Genomic DNA, 17,834 nt, shown 5'->3' on the forward strand with positions numbered 1-17,834 from the left:
ATTTGAATGAAAGCCTCTTTAGAGCCAGTTTTACCTTGCTTCTAAAGCTTTTGTACAAAGGTAGCGTGTTGCAGCCTCAAGGAACATTCTGAATAATATTAAAGGCGGAGTACTTCAAGTACTTGTATGTAAGAAAATTTAGAATTTCTACTCCTGAGGACAAAGTCATTCACGTGCCAGTTGGAAAGTCCCAAGCTCTGTTGTCAGCTGTTCCCAGAACTCTGTCTTGCCTCTTTCCCATGGTAGGAACTTAAAGGAAAGAGAGACTTGTTTGTGAAAATACTCCCAGACCCAACAGGTCAGAAAATAAAATAAAATATTAAGAGCTGCATCTTTCCTCTGTGCTTGGAGGAAGAGAGGCTGTGTTGTTTCTTGGGTAATGAGTTAATAAAGGGAAAGCTCTGTTAACAGTTTTGTACCTAATTGTGTTTTAAGCAAGAGCATGTTTTACTTTCTCAGAGCTTGTTTTTCAGTTTGGTGGTTGTAAGTAGCATTAGGCTACATCTGGAGAGATGAGACTTCCTCCAGAGGTTTTAGAGCTTTTCAGAGGTAGATAAGGAGGAAACTCTGGACTTTATGCTGTGTAGGAAGGACTCAGTATTGCCAAAACAGGAATAAATCAGTGAAGTAAGAGACATCAGAACTGGGGTGGTTGGAGGATGTTGTAGCTGGGCCTGCTATGGGACTGCTGGGTTACGTTTGCAATTTCACTTGCCTTCTGCACAGTCTAAAGCAGCTCAGTACAATTTCAGTTATTTTCACAGAACAGAAAAAATGCTCAGTGCTCTTGTTTAGTTTGCCAGAAATGTTTCTTCATTATTAAAACAAGAACCTATAAAAATAATGACTTCTCTGTAAAAACAAACAAACAAATCTTTTTAGACAAGGCCCAGCTGCTTGAGATCGCCAAAGCCAACGCAGCCGCCATGTGTGCGAAGTCTGGCGTGCCCTTACCCCCGAGCCTGATGCCTCTGCTGTCCCAGAAGAAGGATGACAAAGCCAACCAGAAGTCCTCGAGGGACACCCTGAAGGAGCTCACTGAGGTGAGGCAGAACAGCAGCATCAAGCCTGGAAATGGCCACACTGGGGTTGGTGACCTGTGGGAGCTTGTCACTGCGTGCTGCTGTCACCTGGGAGCTGCCTTGTGTTCAGAATCCCAAATCCCTGGGGCTGGAAAAGCCCTCCCAGCCCAGGGAGTCCCAGCTGGGCCCCATGCCCACCTTGTCCCCAGCCCAGAGCACTCAGTGCCACCTCCAGGGGACACCTGCAGGGATGGGCACTCCAAGCCTCCCTGGGCAGCCCCTGCCAAAGCCTGAACACCCCTTTGAGCCCTTACTCTTCCCACGGGTTTTATTAAGTCATCAAAACTGGTATTTTTTAATTCCGTGGAAGTGCATAAAATCAAATTATTTGGGGTTTTTTTCTTGTTTTTGATTCTGTTCTAATTTCGTACAAATTGGTGGTTGTCCTGCAGGCCTGTCAGTGAAATCCAATGCTTTCACTCCTGATTTTTTTGTTCTGGTGCTGTTAGTTATTGTTGGAGTTGGAAGGAACTTCAAATCTCAGCCTGTCCCACCCCCTGCCATGGGCAGGAGCACCTTCTTCTGTCCCAAGTTGCTCCAAGCCTTGTCCAGCTGTCCTTGGACTTCCCTCAGAATGGAGAAAATCTGGAATAGAAAAGTGCCTTAATTTTTTTGTTTTTTAATTGCATCGTGACTGTGACAGTTCTAAAATTGTATTGACAGAAATAATCTGAGATGAAGCAATGTCCAGGTTCTGATAATCTGCAGTAGTGCCTGGGCTGGGGGTGCAGAAGTACTGAGCAAGAGCTGCGTTGGTGCAGGTGCCCTGTGGTGACATCCTGGGTGGTTTTTCACATACCCTGACCAAGATCCAGCATATCTTGTGCTAATCTGCAGGCCCCAAATCTGCACTTCCCTTCCCTTTCCAACTTTTGGAGATCTGTTGAATCATGTTTCCGTTCCTTTGACTCAAAATTGTCCACAGAAGGGGAGTGCAGGTGGTAGGAAATCAGTAAAGACATTTTAACCATAAAATTCTGGCCCCTTGAGAAAGTCTTTTTGTCTTTGGTCATTTTCTTCCTCTCTTTCCTTTTCCCCTCTTGGAGTTTCCTCCCAGTTTGAGTGTGTTATCCCCTCAGTGTTTTGGTTCTGTTGGACATCAGATGGGGGTGGTTTGCATAGCTGGCCAACACCACAGTATTCCAGAGGAATCTGAGCTCTCTGAGCCATCACTTCTGACAGGGTCCCTGCTCTGCCAGAGAGCCGAGTCAGTAACCAAGGAGTGCCATGGTGGTGTTGGATAATTTGTGTAGAATATCCAAAGTACATCTATTGGTGCTGTTGCTAAAAAGATTTTCCATTCCTGGGTTAGTAAAGAAAACCACTTTTTTTGGTAAAAATGTGAGTTTGGGTTGAAAGTTCAGGTTTGCTCAGAAATGACATTTCCCTCTGGTTTATTTTTCAGAAATGCAAGAAGATTGCTCAGAGCACCGATGATGTGATAGTGAACAAGCCTCACGTTTCTGATGAAGAGGAGGAAGAACGTCCTTTCTATAACCATCCTTTTAAGCTGAGTGAACCCAAACCTATTTTCTTCAATTTAAGTGTGAGTGCTACTTACGTTTTCAATACTTTAAATCCTGGTTCTTTTTAAATAATGCAAGTAATTCTATAGAAATGTATCAAGGGTTGATAATCTTGGTGAAACTGGGAATATTTTTTAATCAGTTTAAAGGAACACTCCAAATTCCTTCAAGATTAAATTGATAATCCAGTTTTACTGATTGGTAATTGATAAAATTGTGAGTGTTTCTTCAAATGCATCTGGAAATCAAATGCTTTGAAGCATGGATTAGAATTAGTTTAAATTTTGTTTGGGCTTGTGTTTTTTTGGGGTGTTGGGTGGGGTTTTTTCAGTCTTATTTGGGATGGGGGGTTGTGCCCATGAAGGTCTGCTCTGATTTTGCAGGATATAAAGCACTAAAAAACTTTAATATGCTTAGCAAAACCAGAAATAACATCCCTGGTTTTGTGTATAAATAGGTATAGCTTGTGCTGTACACAAAATAAGCGGCAGTGCACGTTTAGGTAAGGTGTTAGGTAGAAATTGATTTAGATTTTATATTATATTGTTAAAAAAGGCTACAAGGAAATTCAAGAAACCTTGGAATTCTTCCAGGCTCTGAGGAAGAATGAATGCTCTGTAGTGGTTATGGACTGCTCTGCCTCTTGGTCTTATTTTTGACCCTTTTCATTTTGGTCTTCATCTCTCCTAAAACCATTCCAATATTATCCAGTGCTGCCAGCTGTGTTTGCCTCTTGGAAAGGAACCTGGCAGGGATTTCTGCAGGTTTTTAATACATTAACAAGACCGGGCAAAACAAGACATTGTCTGCTCAGAGACTCAGGCTGCTGCTAAAAATATGCCAGAATTAGAAACTCAAATACTGAGAGCTGTTTTCTCTCCACTCATGGGCAGCCTTTGATCACAGGCAATGTTTTGCTGCCCAGGATTTTTCCATGGAGCTTTCCGTTCAAAATACCTGTGTGGCAGGTGGAAGTGTTCTCCATGTGAATGGGGTCAGCTGGGAGGGGAGGGTCAGGAATTTCGGGCTGCTGAAGTTGTTTTTAGGGGGTTTTCATTTTCTCTGATAGCACAATTTGTGGGTCACTTGTGTGTTTTTTAGGGCTGTGCCAAAATTATTAACTATAAAGGCTTCTTACTCTTTTTGTTCTGTAAAAACCAAATCCCAGGTGCTTGCAACAAAACCACCTCATGACTCTTGGGTGTTCTCAAGCCTTAACATTTTCACATTTTATTTCTTTCAGACTCCCAGCATAAAACCAGCACCACCACCCCAACCAAAAAACCAGGTCAGCCTGTCCAAGGAATTCCCTGTTTCCTCTGGGTCTCAGCATAGGAAGAAGGAGGCAGACAGTGTGTATGGAGAGTGGGTTCCCGTGGACAAAAACGGCAAAGACGACGGCAAGGACGATGTTTTCCCCAAGCCAGCCATTGAGGTAAGGAAGGCAAGGAGAGCATATCATATAAGAAAACCAAAACCATCACCTGGGCAGTCTGGTACCAAACTTCAGTCTGGGAAAACAAAAAAGGCACTTAAAAAGGTAGTGCCTAACACTGCACTGAGCTGAGAAGCTGAGCCCTGCAAATGGGGATGCTCACGTGGGCAGTGGTGGAAGCAGCCTGTACCCATCCTGCTTCTGGCAGCTGGTGGCTTCTTGGTCTCAACAGAACTTAGACTGTAGCTGGAAGATGAAAAAAATTCCTTGTTCAGTTTCCTGCAGGGGTTAATTAATAATACCTTGATTTGCACAATAATGTATGTAGCGCTAATTAAAATTGTCCCACGAGTCTTAGAACAAGAACATCACACTGGAATGTAATCCATTAAAAGTTGTAAGTCACTTCCTCTGGATGTATTGATTTTTTAGCTTTCCAGTCATGTTTTCTCCAATGGCTGTCTTGCACGTGGCCTTCCAAAGGAGAATCTTAATTGTATGGATAATAAACTAAGAAACCAAAGCAAGTGTTTTTCCCCTTGAAAGTTCTTCTAAAGAACATTTTTGGGGGCTGTTGTAATTAAGTAAATTAAATATTTAAGAGAGATGTTACTATTTTTAAGCGTGTGTTGCCTCAGTGCACCTCCAGCCTTGTTCTCACACCTTCCAAAGCCAAACCCCAAAGCCTCCCCATCAGTTTCTGACAAAGCCATCTTAGCACTTGGTGCATTTTGTTTCTCAAGACCTTTCTGATACTGGCCAGTTCATTCCCTGAGGCACAGAAGGAATTTTCTTCTGGCTCTTCTACAGCACCAAAAGCACAGAGGATGTAACTTAGCCAGCTTTTTCATGGAATCCCTCAGAATTTGATGGTTGGGCACCCAGTTTCTTGTTCCCTCAGCACAGGAGGGAGCTGCACTTTGGGCTCTCATGCTCCAGTAAAACCCTGAGATGTTTGTTCAGAATGTCATTCCCAGTTTCATTGAAGTAAATATATTTAACATAAATTCCTTTCCTTTCTGTTGTGTGTACCTTTATAAATGCCTGTAACGATGTTGTCTGATTTTATATTTTGTAAATAAATACTTTTATTTGCATTTACCTTAACTTGGTTTGTGTTAAGGGTGATTTCAGGGGCGTTAGCTCCCAGCAGTTCATCCCCTGGGGTTTGGGAAGTGCAGGTACAGAATTGCTGTGTGTTTCTCCAGGGAGCCTGACAGGTAACACAGTGTTTCTCTGCTTAATTATTTAATGTTCAGGAGGACTCTGTGGTGGAAATGGCTCCCTTGGAGCCACACGAGGCAGATCCTTGCTGGGGGAGTAGAGAACTGGGAGTGCTTGGAACTGAAGTTTCACCTAGAATTAACCTCCATTTGTTGTTGCTGATTTTGCAATACTGTTCTAGTGCAAGTCTTGACATGAAACCCCCACACAGTTGGTTTTGTTGCTGTGTTTCAATTCACATATTAGTTACGGGCTTAGTCTGAAATGACCCTGTTCATACATTACAGCTTGTTTTAATAAAATCTGATGCTTTAAAGTAGTTGTGTGTGGTAGTAGGAGATGGAGGGGAAGGTCTGGAGTGATCTGAGGGCTCCCCATGTCAGTAGCAGGCAGAGACACCTCTGAGGAAGGAGTGTTTGGAAGTGCAGAGTGCCAGGGTTGGGCTAGCCCAGGTGACTCATGCAGAGTGTTGGGATCTAAGGATGCAGAAAAGCATTCATGGACCTCCAGAGTGTGTAAAACACCTGCTTTTTGCTTGCTTCAGGATTTGTGATTTGTGGGGGTGAGTCTGAGAAAGGGGATCAGCCAGGAGAGCTCTGGGGGAGAACAGCACCTCACTTCCACCTGCTTTCCTTGACTCAGGAATAACAACAACTTCTTATACCTTGAGCAGAGATGGTTGTTTTCTTTTCCAAGATCCAAAGCTGCCATCGAGTGTCTTGACATAACACAGAGCCATGATGGTCTCCAAAATGGAGAAGTGTTTGGGGATTAACCCAGCAGGGAATGTTGCTAGGCCCCAGTCCGGTAAAGCACTAACACACCTCTTTAGCATGGCAGTGGTCCCCTGTGGTTTCATGGACTGCTTCCATGCCTTTGTGTATTGCTGGATTGAAACTTTTGGTGAGTAGAAGAACTTTTATTTATCTCCTGGACCAGTTTCATAAACAGAACATTAAATAATTATTCTAATAATTATTTATATGAGAGAAACTTGAAAACTCAGCCAGTGTGCATTTGAAACAGGCATTTTTACATCCATGCTGTTGTGTGAGGGGGGTGTTAGATAATATTTTAACTCTTCTTGTGCCTTTTTTGTGTTCTGTTTGGCAAGAAATAAGCACTGAACTCAGCCCATAGACACCCGGGACTTGTGGGGATTTTACCTCTGTTTTGGTCAGTGCCAGATATTCCAGTAGTGATCTTCCAATAGAAACACCTTTTTCCTAAAGACCAGAAAAAAAAAAAAAATCTTCAAATCAGATTTAATAGAGCACAAAAGCAATTCCTGTGTTTGATGCCATTGTAGATGTTCATATCTGTGTCCTCCTTTCAGTATTTACTGAATTCCTGACCAGGCTTCTGGGACAGGGTTTGTGGTTTAACAGTGTTTGTTTTGTTCAGCGGAGTCACTTTTAAAGGAGTTTCAGTTTCTCTTCCTGGTCCTTTAGTACAAAATGTGTTAGAGGTGGAGGTAGTGACAGCAAAAGAGGTAAAGCTTTTACAAAGCAAATGAAAATGAAGTTCATGTTAACCCATCTCCTTGATATGTGTGTGCCAGCTGCATTTCTGATTATTGGGTTTCTTTTTTGCCTCAACAGTCCCAGCCCTTCCAGGTTCTGCCACATCTCAAGAAATTCCATTTGTCTTTGCACTCTTCCCTCTCTGCCTTCCAAACAGAATGATCCATAAAATGCACATCCTTTGAGGAGCAGGGCACAAGGATTTTATAAAATAGCTCCACACCAGCCAGAATTGGTACAGCCCCAAATGCTGTGGATTTCTCTCCCCATGGCTTTGCCCAGAGTGAAGGTCTGCAGTGAGCTCCTTCCTGTATTTCACATTTTCACCACGTGACTCTGCAGCATGGTTTCAAATATATTTTTCTTTACAGTCTATTGTAGTTCGGCAGCACAGATGTAGATAATTCTTTCCAAAGCAGTGGATTCTGTGAGCTCACAGCCTGGTTTTACAGGATCCCCGGGGTTGGAAAAGCCCTCCCAGCCCAGGGAGTCCCAGCTGGGCCCCATGCCCACCTTGTCCCCAGCCCAGAGCACTCAGTGCCACCTCCAGGGGACACCTGCAGGGATGGGCACTGCAAAGCTCCCTGGGCAGCCCCTGCCAGGGCCTGAGCACCCTTTCCATGGGGAAATTGCTGCTGCTGTCCCAGCTGAGCCTGCCCTGGCCCAGCCTGAGGCCGTTCCCTCTCCTCCTGTCCCTGTTCCTGCAGCAGAGCCCGACCCCCCGGCTGTCCCCTCCTGGCAGGAGCTGTGAGAGCCACAAGGTCCCCCTGAGCCTCCTTTGCTCCAGCTCAGCCCCTTCCCAGCTCCCTCAGGAACTCTCCATTCCCTTCCCAGCTCCCTCAGGAACTCTCCAGCCCCTTCCCAGCTCCCTCAGGAACTCTCCATTCCCTTCCCAGCTCCCTCAGGAACTCTCCAGCCCCTTCCCAGCTCCTCAGGAACTCTCCAGCCCCTTCCCAGCTCCCTCAGCCCCTCCTGGGTCTCCATCCCCTTCCACAGCTCCATTCCCTTCTGGTTTAGGCTGAAGATGAAAATTTGAAACACTAAAGTCAGGATTGTGGAATGCATCTGATTCATGCTGGAATTACTTTATACAGACAAGCTTTAGTGTGACTTAATAGCAGAGTGCTCATGTGACCAGCTCTGCATAGTTTTAGTTAAATTGCATTTAATTCTGTTGGTTAAGAAGATCTAAATGAACAGTAAAATGCTTCTCTGTTTATTACACACCAGAATTTTTTGTGACAAACAGTTCTTAGAAAATAAGTCATTGGATATTTTGTGTGTACAGGTGATTTTAAATTACCAGGGTGTTACAGTTTAAATTCAGATTTGTCTTTGTTCAGGAAAGCCCATCTTGTGTGGATTTATAGTCCCAGGATTTCAATCATGTTGCCTCTTTCTTTGTCGAACCAATAATTCACGCTAACCCCACTTGGTAGCATTGATTCTCCAGCAGCTTTTTCCAGCTCAAGTGGACACTGTTGTGCTCTGCTGTGTTTTTACAAATGCTCTTTTTCCTCCTAGTGTGTGGACATAACCACAGCCATGAACGACAGAGCAGTGGCCCAGAAAAGGCTCAATGAGAACTCCTTTGACCTGGAGGCCATGTGCATGTTGAACCGGGCACAGGAGCAGGTAAGCTGGGGCCTTTCAGCAGCATTTTGGGGAGCTTAAAGAAAATCTGTGTTTTCCTTTCATGGCAGCTGGTTTTCCTCTCTGTTTAATCTCTTTTCAATCTGTTTAAGTTTGGAAACTCAGTTGTGGGCCAGTGTTTCAAAGTTCTGCACTTCCTAACACTGAGTTTTGATGAGCTCCTTTGTATATGCCATGTTTTCACTCAAGTCACTCTGAAACATAGTTTCAAATTTAATTTTCTTTTAAGTTTTTTGTGATTCAACAGCACAGATGTAGGTAATTCTTTCCAAAACAGTAGATTCAGCAGTTTTGGGGATGAGGAGACCTTGAACTCTATGGAGTTGGAGCTCAGGTTTCAGGGTGACCATTCAGCTGCTCAGATTTTGGGAGCACCTGCTTTCATCTGAGTGTGAATGAACACACCAAATACCAAGAACACGATGTGAAAATTCCTGAGAGGCAGCAGAGAGGTGCAGGGGGAAACGTGGAGGCGTTAGTGCTGGTCTCAGTGCGGGTTTTGCCGTTGCAGATCGACGCCTGGGCTCAGTCCAACTCCATCCCTGGGCAGTTCACGGGCAGCACGGGAGCGCAGATCCTGTCCTCGGACGAGCTCACCAACAGCGGGCCCCAGGCGTGGATTCGAAAGGTACAAGTGACCCAGGCACTGCTGCTCAGCAGCACCTGGCAGCAGTGCAGGATTGCCACGTGCAGGACGAGTGCCTTGCCCTGTGGCACAGCGTGTGCCCAGTGCAGCAGGCTGGGCTCAGCCCCGTCCTGGGTGTCACAGCGAGGTGTGACCGCCGAGGCACAGCCTGCCACTGACAGGACACTGCTGGTGCTGCTGTGCTGCCAGTGGCAGATCCTCCCTGCCCCACTGGCACTGCGACACCTCAGGCAGGCTGCGATCCTGCTGCTGTGGAAATCAACGGTTTTTGGCATCGGCTTCAGTGAACCAAGTCCCAAACTGCCTTTGTGTTTGCCTTGGTTCTCTCTGGTTGCTCCTTTGCCTCTCTCTGGATCACCAGGGTTTTCTGGGAGCCAGAGATGTGGAGTATTTAAAGCAGGAGTTGCAGTAAATAAGTTACTTTCATTCTGATGTTGTTTAGATACAGTACAGTAGTTCCCTCTTGCTGTGTTACCAGTAGCTGATTTTGGGGGGTACTGCGTCCTCCATCCATGTGTTTTGTACATTCAGTTACTCAAGCTGCATCTTTGCCAGTGAACACTGAGCTGGTGCTGTGTCAGGAAGGAGATCTGAGGAGTTCAAGCAGCATCCACCTTCCAGGCACAAGGAATAAGGAGTTAAGCTGCTCAGTCTGGCAGGTGCTGCAGCTGAGTCTGTATCAGCTTGGGTTGGGGCACCCTCCAAGCTGGGAGGTCAGATTTGAGGTTTAGGTGGAATTTTCCATAAAAGTTGGTATCAGCTGAATGCAAAAGTCTAGAATTATAATATCCTGAAAATAGAAGCATTTTTTTTGCCAGGATTCACTAACTTATTTTTCCACTTCATATAGCCAAGCGCAGAGATCCAGGGAACACAGATATGAGTCACTGGCCAGATGGGAATCTTCTGAGATCTTGTCAGTGCTAATGCAGAATGTGCATGATAAAGTCTGCTTTTAACAACTATGAAGAACTGATATTGTAGCAAAATGCTGCCTTTGATGAAGACAATCCTTGTTCCTGGCAGAGGGAACTGTGAAGCACAGGGCTATGTTGGTGAAGAAGGAGTTTTTCCACTGGGGGGCTTGGGAAGGAGATCAGCAGGGCTGTGAGGGGAGGGTTCTCCCTGTCTGCAGCACCTGGAATGGGTTCCCAGTGCCCTGGAAACGGAGCAGCTCTGAGCAGCTCTTTCCCAAACCTCCTCCCTGGAGTCTCCTGTGATGGAAGTGACAGGAGGGGCTGCTCACAAGGGTGAAGTGGAAAGGGCCAGGTGTGATTTTCCTGTCCTCCATCTTCACTCTGGGATCTGCTTTAAAGCAACCCAACGAAACAAACCAAAATAACAACCAAAACAACAGATATAAGCCCAACAAAATGCTTCATGGGAAGAGAGTGGGAGAAGAGTGTGGTCTGTGCTTGTGGACACGACTGCTGTGAGGAGCAGAGGAATGTTGGAACATTTTGTTGGATCTGGGCATCAGTGAGGCAGCAGCAGCTCTCCTGCCCTGCCCAGAGCTGGGAATGTGCTGTGGTCACAGTGCAGGCTCTGGGGCTGGGCACAGAGGAGGCTCCTGCTGGCAGCAGGAGCAGTTGGAGGCTGAGGGAGGTGAGGACAAAGTCCTCTCCCTGCTCTGGCACTCCTCAGCTGCTCTCCTCCTCTGCCAGGTTCCCCTTCCCTGACAGCCCCAAGGGTCCAGAGCTGCCCAGAAGTGCCCTGGGGCTTCAGGAACGGTGGGGCTGGGAAAGCCTCACTCAGCTTCGTGTGGAGTCCTCCTGTGGCTGCAGGAGGGTTTCACAGGAAGAAGTGGGCATGTGGTTCTGAATCCATGTTACCTTTCTCAGGGGCACGGACGCAAACCACCCATGAAATGCAAAGTACTGGTTGTGTGTTACCCGGACACCTGAAACTGTGTGACAGTGATCAGTTACTAAGTCAGGCTTGTGCTCCCTTTTTGGCCTAAAAACTGTATCTTAACATTGTATTTTCACTCAGGCCAGGAGTTGGACTTTGATCCTTATGGTGTCACTTCCAACTCGGGATGTTCTGTGTTTCTTGATTTTTGCCTTCAGGCAGGGCTCTGGAGTTTCTTGGGGGATGTTGTGTCTGTGAATGAATGCACATTTCTGGCTGAGGCTATTTGCTGAAGGCATTTCCCTTGGGAATTTGCCATGGGAGAAGCTGTGACCAACCAGCACAGACTGAGCCTGTGGCAGCCACTGCATTTGGGTCTCAGGAAAGAAGGAATTAGAGCAAGCACAGACACTGGGTGTGACAGAGGTCACCACAACACCAGGGAGGTGGAACAGGAGAGTGACTGGGGAGGGCAGGAAGGGACTTGGGAAATTTGTTTGCTGAGCTCTGTCTTCACTTTGCATTTCGTGGATTTCACATTTTCTTATCCTTTCCTGGTGACTCTGGAGAGGTAATAGCACTCAAACCAGACTGCCTGGAATCTCAGTTTGGGAATTAGGCACTGCAGGGATTCATGTGGAGTACTGAGGAGGGGACACTAAGTAGCAATAAGGTTTATGTTTTTAATTACTGGACTAATTCCTGGTGTTTATGTGCAGGGGCCTGAGCAGGGTCCATAAAAGAGTGATATGATGTAAGATATAAAAAATTTATGAACAATCTCACCTTTTCCTTTGAAAAAGTGGCTTCTGTTTCAGTTTGTCACCATCAGTGTAATCAGTTCACAAATGTGACTCATCTTTTCTGAAGGTTGCTTCTATTTTTATTCCCTTTTTCCTTCCAAACACGCTGTGCTGCTGAAGAAATATCAGAGCAAATGGTCAAACATTTTTTGTTTTTCCAAGCAAATTCTGTTGAGGTCTGTTTACTCCCCCTTTCCCAGACTCACACCATCAGCTCAATTCTGGAGCCTGAACTTGCTCCCCAAACCTGGGGTTGTGCTCAGGGGTGGCCCTGGGGAGCTGCTGGGTCACTCACTTGTGCTGATTCCTGGGGTGCAGAAAGTTCTGGGAAGTGCAAACCTCCCTTCCGTTCCTGCAGGCACAGCAGAGCAGAACTCCTCTCAGGGTGGAAGTGAAGCTGAGCCTTGTGGCTGCCCCTTGCAGGACCTGCTGGGAAACAAGGAGCTTTCCTTGGGAGAGGCTCACCTGGCAGAGCAGAGCAGCTCTGTGCTCACCAGGTACTGCATATTGGGAAGGAGTTCCTCCCTGGCAGGGTGGGCAGGCCCTGGCACAGGGTGCCCAAGCAGCCCTGGCAGTGCCCAAGGCCAGGTTGGACACTGGGGCTGGAGCAGCCTGGCACAGTGGGAGGTGTCTCTGCCATGGCAGGGGTGGCACTGAGATGATCCTTAAGGTCCCTCCTGAGCCAAACCAGTCTGGGATTCCATGATTCCATGGTAGGTGAGCTCTGTTGGCCTGGCTGCTGTCTTTCCCAGCCATTCCTTTTCCCCTGCTGTTGTGCAGAAGCTGTGAACTGCACCTGCAGGTGCTTGGGAACACAGGGCTTGTGAGGCATCTGCTGGGGTTCTTCAGCAAGGGATTCCTGCTCCTGTCCGTGGGAAGGATTGGGACTGCTGCTGAAAGGGCCAGAGCATCTTCCAGTTCAGCACCCAGCCCAAATTCCCTTCCTCAGGATCCCTGCAAGGTGCCACAGGGAGCAGATCGTGATCAGAGCTCCAGGAGCGTTTGGAGCTCCCAGGGAAGCCCAGGCTGGGATTGTTGGGCTGTGCAGGGCCAGGAGCTGGACTTGGATGGTCCCTGTGGGTCCCTTCCCACTCAGGAGATGCTGGGATTTAATGGGAAATTCTGCTGCCTGGCACAAGTTTTTCCAAAGTGATGCTTGTTCCTTGGAGTCCAGCCCTGTGCTGTACCTGAACTGCCACCCCCTGCCTTCAAGGCTTTTGTTGTCTTTGCTTCCTAAATTGTTGCTCCAAAGAGTCAGCCTGAAGAATCAGCAAGAAAGTTAATTAAAACTGCTCTAAACCTGCTGAAGAAATCAGGTTTTACCTTCTCTTTAAAGCAAGTGCTGACACAAGAATGTAGCTCTCAATGTCTCCATGTGTTGGCAGAATGGAAGTGGGATTTCATGGAATTTAGAGCACAAAATATAAAGTAAAAGGCATCAAATTGTCCTGCAGGTTCCCTCAAATTAAGATCAGTGAATGAAAGAGAAGTGCTTTTGTAAATAAAGAGTTAGTTCTGACTAGTAACCAAATGCTCAGAAACCTGGGGCTTCTTGTATTCCATCCCCTTTAATTTGTATCTGCAAAGGTCCAGAGCCGCTCAGGAGTTTTTGGGAGACTCACCCTTGGATGTTTTTTAGAATGAGAAGAATTGTGCCTCTTGCTTCCTTATGTGGTTTTCAATGAATTCCAAACCCAGCACCAGTTTTACCCCCATGTATTAAATCATGAGCTGAGGGAAGTTGTACAAAACAATACAATGTACAGGTGGCATTAGAGGTTTACATTCACTTTATTATTAAAAGAGAGAAAACAAAAACCAGAATCAAAATGCAGGAACTTTTTCCTTGCTGCAGACCTTTGCTTCTTCAGTGACCTGAGTCCAAGTGGGCTTCTCCTGGCTCCTTTTCCACTGGTACCAGAATTCCTTCCTCTAGCCTTTTAGTGAGATGCACAAGTATTTGTGTATTCTGGAATTAAATTATTATTAATAATAATAATTATTAATAATAATAAATGCGTATGTCATTGATGTGCTGGTTCTGTTGGTCACATGGAAGAGTCAGCACAGAATTCCTGCTGCAGTTCCCCTCCAGGATCCTGAATTCACCCATGGAAGGGGTGCTTTAACAAACGGCCCTTTGGAACCTAGAACTTCCTATTTCCAGTTTCTGGAGTTTGTTCAGGCTCTGGTAATTCCTCTGTAGGAGCTCAGGGCTTTGACCAGGAACAGGATTTTGGTTCTGTTCTGTCCTTGCTCCAGCCCTGAGCCAGGACACGTCCGGGTGTTTGGGAAAGCCGAGTGAGCCCGCAGTGACCTCAGCAGGAGCTTGCGCTGTGTCCTTTGTGAACTGAACACACCCCGTGGTGCTGGAACAGCCAGGGAGCCCGGATCCTGCCCTCCCAGCAGGAGCCAGCCCAGCTCCAGAGCCTGGAGGGAGCCTCTCTTACGGAATGTTCCTGGAAAAGACGGGAGGAGGGAGCGGATCTGAGGGCAGGGCTGTGGATGCTGTGTCTCAGGGGCTGGGCCCGCACCAGCCCCAGCTCTGCTCCTCCAGCCACGTGGATCCATGAGGATCCAGACAGGGATTTCCTGGCACGGGCGGAGATTGGGAGCATTCCTGGCACAGCCTCCAGCAAGGCTTTCCTGTCACACTTGTGCCAGCCTCCAGCGCGGGGGCTGGACACAGCCGTGTGTTGGGAATCCCTGGGAAACGTGGTCTGCCGAAGGAACACCTGTGGCTTTGTTCCCTGCCGATGGCGAGCAGGCCCCTGGGAGCCCAGGGACCTCAGTCCTGCCCTGGTGGCAGCCCCAGGCCTGTGCTGAGCTCCAGGAGCTCCCAGGGCTGCCCAGGCTGTCGGTGCAGGGCCAGCAGTCAGAGCCCTGGTGCTGACGGCTCCCTTCCAGCTGAGCTCGTGCCGTGGTCCTGTGGGCTCTGGGAACTGCTGCTCCTGCAGGCACTGCTGCTCCTGCAGGCACTGCTGCTCCTGCAGGCACTGCTGCTCCTGCAGGCACTGCTGCTCCTGCAGGCACGGCTCCAGAGGAAGCAGAGCCTGAGCGTTGTGCGGGTGTGCCCGGGCAGTGACGAGCCCTGCCCGGCTCGGGGGCACCTCTGCTCCGTGCCGGGCTCCAGCTCGTGTGCGGGCAGGCCAGGCAGGTTCTGCTGTGATGGAAATGCTTGACTTGCTTCTGGGGTCAGCGGGGGGGCACGAGAGATGATAGTTCACAGAATAACCTGTGAACTTTCACCCCTCTATATGGAAACTTGTTTCAGGGTCAAATCCTTGTAGCCGCCTTCTTGCCACGGTCAGTGCCAGCCCTACTATTCACAACACTGCGGCCAGCGAGGCCTAGGTACGTAACTTTTAAGGAGTTTTTACAGTTCTTTACATCAAAGCAGATGTTTAAACTTTCTGTTGATAAGCTTTCACCGTTTAACAACTTTTGTTAATGCTCATTTGAAAGAATGTGACGACTGCTGCTGCTAAACTGGGGGGCCAAGCGCCTTTTTCCGTTAAAATAAAGAGAGGGGAAAGCAAACCCTGTTTGTTCCATGTGGAATTTCAGAGCAGAACTTGAATGTGCAACTGCTGTGTAATGAATCAGGTGGGGAGAGGTTTTTTTTTTAAGATTTAAATACGCCTGAACAGCCTGTGAATGTCATGACTAAATGTGCTTGTGTTCTGTTGGACGAGGAGGTGCCCCTGGCACAGCTGTGCCGGGATCAGTTCCCACTTCCCGAGCTGAGGAGATCTCTGGGATCAGAGCAGAGTGTTTAGAACCGGATGGTTGTCGCTTGATTAAACACATCTGTCTGCCAAGGGTCACTGCCACTTTGGGATCACCTTAGACTTTTCCTAAGTTGTTCTTTTTTGCCAAACATTGATTTGTGTCTCGTGTGTCCGCGTGAATTCCGGGTTCCACGCACTGGTTTGGGCTAAAAATCCACAGAGCTCAGGTGGATTTTTTTTTTTTTTTAATTGAGTCTGTGAAAAGTTGTTAGAAACATTTTTTGGAAGTTCCCACTTCTTACTTAAAAGCACAGCGCTAACTTTAGGTCTTGTTTTACTTCTCTTTTTCTGGATAGGATCAGTTCTTAAGAGCAGCCCCTGTAACTGGAGGAATGGGAGCTCAGCTGATGAGGAAAATGGGCTGGAGAGAAGGAGAAGGGCTTGGGAAGAACAAGGAAGGCAGCGTTGAGCCCATCATGGTGGATTTCAAGACAGATCGAAAAGGTGAGTCCTGCCCAGAAATGTCTGGTGGCTTCTCAGCTCTCGGGCTGCCTGGAGGTGACAGAGGCCCTCAGAAGCAGGAGCTGTTTCCTGGTGGCTTCACTGGCACCTGAACAGATTCTGGGATTTTGTCTCAGGTTTGCCAAGGCCTGGGGTCAGTCCAAAGCTTTGTCCTTGTGGAAAAGCTGCAGTGGTTGTTCTGGAGCAAGCGGTTGGAGCAGGAGCAGGGACAGAAGATGCAACAGTGGGGTCAGTTTTACAGTGGGGTGGGGACAGGGCTGAGAGCCCCAAAGCTGAGCTGTGTGAGTGACTTCCAGGCTTTGGGGCTTCCCTGAGGATTCTGTCCTTTTTCCTGTCCCTCATTTCATCTCCAGCCTGATCCTGCTGAAGCATCTCTGCTCATCCTCAGGGCTGGTTCCAGAGTTTTTTGCCTCCACTTTACATGGAAACCTCCCATGTTTTCCCTGGTTTCCTGTCCATGCCACAGGGGAGAGCTGACTTGGTGCAGCAGAGCCGTGCAGTGAGTCCCAGGCTGCTCCTTCAGCTTGGCCACTGTGCTTTGTGTGCTGAGAGCTGATGGAGATCCTCCATCTGAAACACCTCTCCAAGTTCTGACTGCTTTAAATCCCAAATTCAGCAGTCAGGATTTCTAATTTAATTGTTCTGCTGTGCATGGAACAAAACAACAGCTCCACACTGACTGTGGGACAGATTCCTGCTCTTCTAAAGGTTTCTTTTGCACCAGGAACCTTCAATCCCATCTCAAAGCAAGGGGTGGAAACACTCACAATTTTCATTTCAAGGCCATTGGATGGAGCTTGGAGCAGCCTGTGAGAGTCACCTGAAACCAGGGACAGCCTTCAGACAGCTGGGCTGTGCTTTGGGTTTCCTGCCTGTCAAATAGTGATGCTCATGTGCAGCCTTACCCAATCATTCCCACAAAAGTTGTGCCTGGATGCAGAATTCCCTCTGCTCTTGGCCACCCAGGGCTGTGGCACAGGGAGACAAGGGGCATGGGGTGTCGTGCTCACAGACAAGAGAAAACATGATTATGTATTATGTATTTAATATATATTTAGGACAAGGGATTATATATTTAGAGATTATATATTGAGGACAAGTAGTTTTTCAGACATCCATGTTCTTGGGTGATTAAATGGCTAAAACATACTTTTTTTTAACTTCTTTGTAGAGTTTTAAAGTCCACACTGTTTGCAGGAAGGCTGTTATTAACCCACCTCCCTGGTTTGTTTTGTAAGGAATTTATTAAATCAACATATGAAACAATTTTTTTTTCTAAATATTAAAATTTATATTTCAATACTTATTAAAATATTTACTTTAATAAACATATGTTTATGTTTATCAATATAAACCAGCCCCTAATAAAATACAGTTCCTGGTCACAGGAAGTGCCTCAGGAGGCTGCAGCTTGTTTGAAATTCCCAGGTGAGGTCCCAGAGTCTGGAGGTGGAGTGTCAGTGACCCAGCAACAGGGGGAGAGTTAATGAGGAGGATGAGAATCCCCTGTTAGGTTTGGGTTTAAAATTCTGTAAAGGGAGAAACCCTCAGCCTTTCTGCCAGGGATTGTCTCTGGTGGCTTCATGGCCCTTGGAAAGGCCCTGCTTAGTGGTTGCAGGAATATTGGGATGAATATCTGGTAAGGAGGGGAAGGATTTTCCTGTAAAGCAAAAGAAACCCAAATGCCACCCAAAAAAGCTGAAGGAACAGGAAGACACTGGAAGCAATTGCAGTATCTCCCTGTCTTTATTCACCAAAGCCACAGCAGGAAAACTAGAGGTAAGAAGCAAGGGAATATTGAAAGGTTGAAATCTGAGAGCAGCAAAATCCATGGGGCG

At 47.2% G+C, this 17,834-nt stretch overlaps 1 protein-coding gene across 4 annotated transcripts in view; it reads left to right on the top strand.

Moving 5' to 3' along the window:
* The window catches only part of SON (SON DNA and RNA binding protein), a 37,173-nt gene that overhangs the window by 16,121 nt on the left and 3,218 nt on the right, over positions 1 to 17,834 (top strand). For 3 of the 4 annotated variants that reach the window (XM_077781716.2, XM_077781715.2, XM_021538733.4), the window contains exons 4-9: positions 883 to 1,043; positions 2,488 to 2,628; positions 3,852 to 4,043; positions 8,315 to 8,425; positions 8,955 to 9,071; positions 15,831 to 15,978. In XM_077781716.2, the coding sequence (XP_077637842.2) occupies positions 883 to 1,043; positions 2,488 to 2,628; positions 3,852 to 4,043; positions 8,315 to 8,425; positions 8,955 to 9,071; positions 15,831 to 15,978 (870 nt within the window). Of the gene's footprint in view, positions 1 to 882; positions 1,044 to 2,487; positions 2,629 to 3,851; positions 4,044 to 8,314; positions 8,426 to 8,954; positions 9,072 to 15,017; positions 15,098 to 15,830; positions 15,979 to 17,834 lie in introns of those variants that run through there. The other variant, XM_077781717.2, reaches the window with a different exon arrangement.

The sequence above is a fragment of the Lonchura striata genome, chromosome 1, assembly GCF_050655825.1.
Source record: "Lonchura striata isolate lonStrDom1 chromosome 1, ASM5065582v1, whole genome shotgun sequence".
In the NCBI taxonomy this organism is placed as follows: domain Eukaryota; kingdom Metazoa; phylum Chordata; class Aves; order Passeriformes; family Estrildidae; genus Lonchura; species Lonchura striata.